Here is a 7994-nt window from a genome sequence, read left to right on the forward strand (position 1 = left end):
ATGGCCTTGCGCATACTCATTGAACAACTCATTCAGAATGGAGAGTTGGGGCAATTTGTGATGAAGGGGGATAGAAACAAAGGAAAAACGGAGAGGAATGTGTGGAAAAGGAATCCCGGAAAGAACAACAAGGCATTCGTCCCACCCGGGTCAACTGACGAGAAGGCGGTCGGAAAGAAACCAGTGATCCACGTCATCTACGGGGGCCCTGAAGGAGGTGATTCTTCGCGCCAAAGGAAGCAGTGGGCGAGGAACTTATACGTTGGGACGATCCACTCGGAGCCCCGAGAGAAGAAGAAGCGTACAGAGCCAATATCTTTCACTGACGATGATCTACCACTCCATGGGGAAGCCCAAAATGACCCGCTCGTCATCACACTAGATGTCAGCGGAACGGATGTCCAGCGGGTGCTGGTTGACACAGGGAGCTCGGTGAACATTTTATACTTTGATGTCTTTACACAATTAGGTTTGTCCACCGATCGGTTAACCCCCATTCGGACCCCGCTGTCTGGTTTCACGGGCGACTCCATAGAAGTTCGGACCCCGCTGTCTGGTTTCACGGGCGACTCCATAGAAGTAGAGGGAGTCATCCGCTTGGACGTGGAGTTGGGCAGCCAACCGAACGTATTGAAGACTACCATGGACTTTGTGGTAGTGAAATTGAAGTGTGTTCACAACGCCATACTTGGACGACCAGGCATCACTCGCGCAGCTGCTGTTCACCTAATGGGATTGGAGTGGCCTGAGGAGACCAACGTGCTGCTCGGCAATGCTACGTGCGAGCGGTCAAGCAGTCGGACCGGGAGGAAAGCAGGATTCACACCATATCCTAGCAGGTCGACCATGGAGAGCTGAAGGAAAAACCACAACCTGCCTCAGAATTGGAAGAAATCATACTTGACTCCGACCGACCCGAGATAGTAGTCAAGATCGGTCGAGGACTCCCTGTCGACCTACGTGAAGACATCGTTGGAGTGTTGCAGAGATACAAAAATGTTTTTGCTTGGGGACCGGAAGACATGCCCGGGGTTGATCGATCTGTCATTTGCCACCGCTTATCAATCCAGCCAGGTTCGAAACCGGTCAAGCAAAAGAAAAGGCACCTGTCGAGTGAAAGAAGGGAATTCGTGAAAAAGGAGACCGCCACCCTCTTGGCGGTAGGGCACGTCCGAGAGGTCCTCTACCCGGAATGGTTAGCCAACGTAGTCCTTGCGCCTAAACCGCCAACATGGAGAATGTGCATTGACTACACCGATTTGAACAAAGCTTGTCCGAAGGATCCATATCCCTTACCAAATCCCGACCAGATGGTTGATGAAACAGCCGGGTGTGAGCTGCTAAGTTTCATGGACGCATTCAAAGGATACCATCAAATCTTCATGAGCAAAGAAGATGAAGAGAAGACTGCTTTCATCACTCCGGACGGAGTGTTTTGCTACGTGGTAATGGCATTTGGTCTGCGGAACTCCGGAGCTACATACCAAAGGATGGTGAACAAGCTGTTTAAAGGATTGCTTGGATCGACTATGGAAGCATATGTGGATGACATGCTCATCAAGAGTCGACTGAAGGAAACTCATCCTACCGATCTTGCCCGGGCATTCAAGGTGATGGAAACTTTCAACCTGCGTCTGAACCCAAGTAAGTGTACTTTTGCTGTTCAGACGGGAAAATTCTTGGGGTTCATGATGACGGGACGGGGGATCGAGCCAAACCNATTTGCCACCGCTTATCAATCCAGCCAGGTTCGAAACCGGTCAAGCAAAAGAAAAGGCACCTGTCGAGTGAAAGAAGGGAATTCGTGAAAAAGGAGACCGCCACCCTCTTGGCGGTAGGGCACGTCCGAGAGGTCCTCTACCCGGAATGGTTAGCCAACGTAGTCCTTGCGCCTAAACCGCCAACATGGAGAATGTGCATTGACTACACCGATTTGAACAAAGCTTGTCCGAAGGATCCATATCCCTTACCAAATCCCGACCAGATGGTTGATGAAACAGCCGGGTGTGAGCTGCTAAGTTTCATGGACGCATTCAAAGGATACCATCAAATCTTCATGAGCAAAGAAGATGAAGAGAAGACTGCTTTCATCACTCCGGACGGAGTGTTTTGCTACGTGGTAATGGCATTTGGTCTGCGGAACTCCGGAGCTACATACCAAAGGATGGTGAACAAGCTGTTTAAAGGATTGCTTGGATCGACTATGGAAGCATATGTGGATGACATGCTCATCAAGAGTCGACTGAAGGAAACTCATCCTACCGATCTTGCCCGGGCATTCAAGGTGATGGAAACTTTCAACCTGCGTCTGAACCCAAGTAAGTGTACTTTTGCTGTTCAGACGGGAAAATTCTTGGGGTTCATGATGACGGGCCGGGGGACCGATCCAAACCCCGTATGCCAGATCGATAATGGAGATGCAACCCCCCCGATCAGTCAAGGATGTTCAGCGACTGACCGGTCGACTAGCAGCGCTTAGCCGTTTCCTATCCAAGTCAGCCGAAAAGTCTCTACCGTTCTTTCAGATTTTGAAAAAATCGAATGGCTTTGAGTGGACGTCGGCGTGTCAATCGGCTTTTGAAGATTTGAAGGTGTACTTGAGCTCCGCACCAGTCCTCTCGAAGCCAGAGAAAGATGAGGTCTTGTTCGTTTATTTGGCTGTGTCCGACCGAGCGGTCAGCTCCGTACTCGTCCGTGAAGAAAACAAGGGAATCCAGAAGCCGATCTACTACGTGAGCAAAGCTCTTCAAGGACCGGAGCTGAGGTACACTAAATTTGAGAAGACATCGTTGGCGCTCTGGGTAACAGCCAGAAGACTTGCAGCCTACTTCCAGGCTCACCCGATAGTAGTGCTAACCGATCAACCGTTGGGAACGATCCTCAGGAATCCAACATCGTCAGGGTGACTAATCAAATGGGCTATGATGCTCACCCAGTTCGCGATTGAGTATAATCCCCGTCCTGCCATCAAGGGTCAAGCATTGGTTGATTTCATTGTCGAGTGCACCGCACGCGACCCAGAACCCGACCGACCGACTGCACTGGAAGAATCGTGGTGGGAAGTTTCTACTGATGGGTCGTCAAGCAAAAAGGGATGTGGGGGTGGAATTGTGCTCACCTCCCCTGAGGGCTTCAAGATTTATCAAGCCTTGATTTTCAAATTCCAACCTACCAACAACGAAGCAGAATACGAGGCGCTCATCGATGGGTTGCGACTGGCTAAGCAGATGAAGGCCGAACGGTTAAGGGCACGATCAGACTCCCGGCTGATAATCGGACAGCTATCCAGCACGATCGATGCAAAGGAGGACCGGATGATATAGTACAAGGATATTGCGCTCGAACTATTACAACAATTCAAAAAATACGAGCTGATCCAAATACCAAGGATGGAGAACACGGACGCTGACATGCACTCCAAGTTGACTCAAGAAGCTCCTGAATACGTGTCCAAGATCGCACGCATTGAAGAAATCGGAGCGCCAAGCATTGACGTCATAGAGGTCCGACCGGTTGAGATAGGCGAGCCAGACTGGATGTACGACTTGAAGAATTACATCGCCAACGGCACTCTACCTGACGACTCCTCCCTGGCAAAGAAAGTTAAGTTGAGGGCACCGCGCTTCCAATTGGTCGATGATAGACTCTACAAAAGATCATATGGTGGACCGCTTCTTCGGTGCTTAACCAGCGACGAGGCGAAAATTGTGATGGAAGAAGTTCATGAGGGGATCTGTTCTGCCCATCAAGGACCGAGAACACTCGCGCAAAAGATCATTCTGATGGGTTACTACTGGCCTTCGATCAACTTGGATTGCGAGCAGTATGTTCGACGATGCGCCACTTGCCAAGAATTTCACAAGTTACCCGGTCGACCAGCCACCTACTATCAACCCGTCAGCGAAGTAATACCATTTGCGAGGTGGGGAGTGGACCTGATCGGAGCATTCCCAATGGCAGTTGGACGCAAAAAGTATGTGATCGTGGCGATCGACTACTTCACCAAGTGGGTGGAAGCAAAGGCGCTGGCAACTATCACTTCTCAACAGTGTCAAAAGTTCCTTTGGAAAAATGTGATTACTCGTTTCGGGGTACCTGTTCAATTGATCACAGACAACGGGACACAATTTGACAGCCGGCCATTTAAGAACTTCATGGCTCATTTGGGCATAAGGCATACCCGGGTGGCCGTAGCTTACCCGCAAGCAAATGGTCAAGTGGAGAACACCAACCGGACGATCTTGGATGGATTGAAAAAGAAATTGCAAACTGCGGGTCGAGGCTGGGTTGATGAGCTTTCGTATGTTCTTTGGACGTACCGGACCACCCCGCGTCGGGCAACGAATGAGACACCTTTCTCCCTGACGTATGGATTCGAGGCAAGAGTCCCAATCGAAGCATGGCTCCCTACCACTCGGGAGAAAAATTACGATCCGGAAGAGAATGATGAGATGCAAGGTACGGANTTGAAGAGTGAGAAAATGGTTAAGGAAAAATGAGAAGGGAAAAGGGGTATTTATAGGGAAAAGAATGGGCCTTGAAAAAAGATGGGCCTTGGGTGAAGTAATGGGCTTGAGGAAATATGGGATTGCTCTAGTATATGGAAACCCAAAGATGATGGCATGTTGCATGGAGAAGGAAATTGTAGACCGACATGAGAAAAGATTGTCCATGATGTAGCCGACCGAAGAAAATGGCGAGAAAACACTTTCACTTCTCGAACCCGATAATTCTTGCGGATTCAAGAAGTGGGGGACTCGTGATGGGTAAATACGCAATTGGACTAGGCGGACCGTGCACTTTGCTACCCTACTTGACAACCACTTGGCCGATCCGCATCGACCACTCTACACTTCGTCAACAACCACTCGGTCGGTCCGCATCGATCACTCTACGCGCCAACAACCACTTGGCCGATCCGCATCGATCACTCTACACTTCGTCAGCAACCACTTGGTCGGCCTATTACCGCCCTACGGGTGACCCGCTGCCACCCTACGGTTGACTTACTGCCGCCCTACGGGCGAATTATTGCCACCCTACGGGCAGCCTACTAGGGAGCTAGGAGATTCCGACCTACAGGAATCATTCGAGCTCCCCGAAGTTTCTAATCGTTTGCAATGCTCGAGGCGACAAGTGATGGCATTTTGTGAGTAATTGATCTGCCACCTCGAGCACCTAAACGTCACGGAGATCCTGCAGAGCGACTGTTCGATGTGACCAATGCCGACATGACACGTCAGACCATCCGCATGCCATCTGTTGAGTACTCACGTGACCTGCTTAGTATAAATAGGGGGATCACTCCCCTCACTTGGAGATAGAGAACTCATCAGTACTACACTAATACACTTGCGATTTGCTCATCTTTCTCCTACTTACTCTTTATCAATGTTCGTCACCCGCAGAGCGATATAGCTTCGAACCGCTCAGTCGTTGACCGGTAGACCGACCGTCTGACCAGCCAAGCGACATTCCTCACCACCCGTAACACACGTATCCGTAGCGTAATCGTAAACCCCGTTTACATTAACGCTATCACCAAGCTTGTAGGAGAAAAAAACAGCCCAAAATCACCTCTTCCCATTTGTTAAAACACTCTTCATTCATTTTGAGGTCTGAAAAAACTCACACAAACCTTCTTTTGGGGAAGACCTAAGGTTTCTAAACTTTTCGACCACCTTTATTGGTGATTGAAGAAGTTAACAATTTTACTAATTTATGTCCCTTTTTTTTTTAATACTTAAGTGATCCTAACTTTTTCAAATTAATCTTAAATCCGCAAGATCACGTTCCTAAAATCACTGTAGAGGTAAATTGTGAGTGTCGCAAGAAACCCACCGGTTAAACCATAGTCTCCATGCGCATACAAGGGATCTAATCCACACTTTCCATCATCATGATCATTGAAAAAGTGGCTAGAATTTAGGTTTTTATAAGGTTTTTAGATTTTCAATCACCTTAGGCAATGATTGAAGAAGTTAACAATTTTACTAATTTGTGTCATTTTTGTTTATACTTAGGTGATCCTAACTTCGGCGGAATAATCTTAGCTAAGCTCACATGACCTCGTCCGCCCCGACCTAGAGCCACTGTAGAGCCGTAGAGGTAAATCGCGAGTAGTGCAATCAACCAACCAGTCAGACCCTAGTCTTCATGCGCACACAAGGGATCTAATCCACACCTTCCATCATCCTAGGACTTTTATCATTCATGTTTCGAGTGAGATTCGAGCATTACACTACCGCCTTTAGTCGTGACATCTAGTCAGGTGACAAACCACTATACTAAGCCCTAGGACATTTATTAGTAAGGACATTTATTAGTAAAACAAGTGGTTGGTGATTGACGAATTTCTAGTTATAAGTCTTTAATTTTGTCTTTGATTTATGGAAAAACTCACAACCGCTACTTGAAACTTGAAAGTACACTTTGAGTAAAAATAATTTATAAGTTATTACTATTTTAACGACTTAAAGGGCTTTTTAATTTACCAATTATAATAGTATGCAGTATTTATATGTTGAAATATTCTCACATAAATTATAAAGTGGCAACTCGTGTTTAGTCCATATGAAAATTCATGATCGTCTTGTCAATTTATAATAAATTATTTAAACCCAATAAAATCACTAGAAATATATATTCAGACCATTCAATAATAATAATAATAATAATAATAATAATAATAATAATAATAATTTGATTATATGAATATCAATATTATTTACATTATATTTTCTATAGATTCCCAATGCTTCTTGTTCAATGTCAGATAGCAATTGCACTCCTACATTGTTTTCAATCGGCTACCTATAATATAAGGAAAGTAAATGACAAAATTTAATTTATATTTCAAATCTAATTTTAAAATATTGCAATTATTTCAACATAACACACGCACCCTTTCTAGTTGTCTAAATCTATGCTTTTCTTTTTTTCTCTCATTGTACTATTTTATTGCCAATTAATTATTTTTTAAAATATTATATATGTTATACGCCACTACATTTACCATTCACAACCAGTCACTTGCTATTGTGACAATTGTATGTATGTGATGTAATAATTACATTTTTGGATGGTTATTACATATTTGTGATGCGATTTTTTGTCACATCATGAGCAATTATTTGTAAATGACAATGGTAATGATGTTTAACTTTTTTTTTTTAATATGAAATTCCTTAAAATTCCAATAAATAAATTCCCCTAAAAGAGTTATGAGCGCTAACAACTTATTTTCGTAGGTGTATACTGAATAGGAGCCACTATTAATCACAAGATTATAGTGAATTAATTTACAAATCTAACAACTAACTAAAAACCCTAATTATTATTTATTGATTTTTTGTAATTTTTACAGGAAAAAAAAAGACTACTGATCAATTACAGAAAGAAGTTTGTGAGTGAGAGTAGAAAATAGGATACTCTTAAATGTTACTCCCTCACATTTGCTCCGATCTTGATGTGTCAAATAATGATAGACTATTTTCATCATATGGGTTTTATAAAAAGTGTTCTCATCAACAATTTGAGAGTTGGAGTAGGAAATAAGAGTTTTCATAGTATTTTGCAAAAAAAAAAAAAAAAAAAAAAAAAANTTTTATAAAAAGTGTTCTCATCAACAATTTGAGAGTTGGAGTAGGAAATAAGAGTTTTCATAGTATTTTGAAAAAAAAAAAAAAAAAAAAAAAAAACTACCAAAAGAATTCAAAAATTGAGTCAAACCATTATGATATAATTTAAAAATAAAAAACTAAGTCTTGAACATCAAGGGTTTGGGTTAACTTTCGGATGTGTTTGGTTGACAGGTTTAACTACCAGGAATGAGTATCAAAGTCATTGTTATTGTTTGGTTGACAGGTTTTTAGAACACTACTATGGATTTTGATTACCCATTAATTGCAAAACGCATTCCCTAATAAAATAAGGGTTTCATTTCCATTCCTCATCCTTTTCCCCAACAATTAATAATCATTCACATTCCACCC

General features: G+C 43.9%; 2 protein-coding genes across 2 annotated transcripts; both read left to right on the top strand.

The window, feature by feature from the left end:
• Positions 1-858, top strand: LOC115999525. The gene has a single exon (XM_031239371.1). The coding sequence runs from the start codon at positions 1-3 to the stop codon at positions 856-858; it is 858 nt and encodes a 285-aa protein (XP_031095231.1).
• A 2531-nt stretch (positions 859-3389) lies between these two features.
• Positions 3390-4499, top strand: LOC115999526 (uncharacterized protein K02A2.6-like). Its single transcript, XM_031239372.1, has one exon. The coding sequence runs from the start codon at positions 3390-3392 to the stop codon at positions 4497-4499; it is 1110 nt and encodes a 369-aa protein (XP_031095232.1).
• The last annotated feature ends 3495 nt before the right edge of the window (positions 4500-7994 follow it).

Source organism: Ipomoea triloba, chromosome 12 (assembly GCF_003576645.1).
Source record: "Ipomoea triloba cultivar NCNSP0323 chromosome 12, ASM357664v1".
Lineage (NCBI taxonomy): Eukaryota > Viridiplantae > Streptophyta > Magnoliopsida > Solanales > Convolvulaceae > Ipomoea > Ipomoea triloba.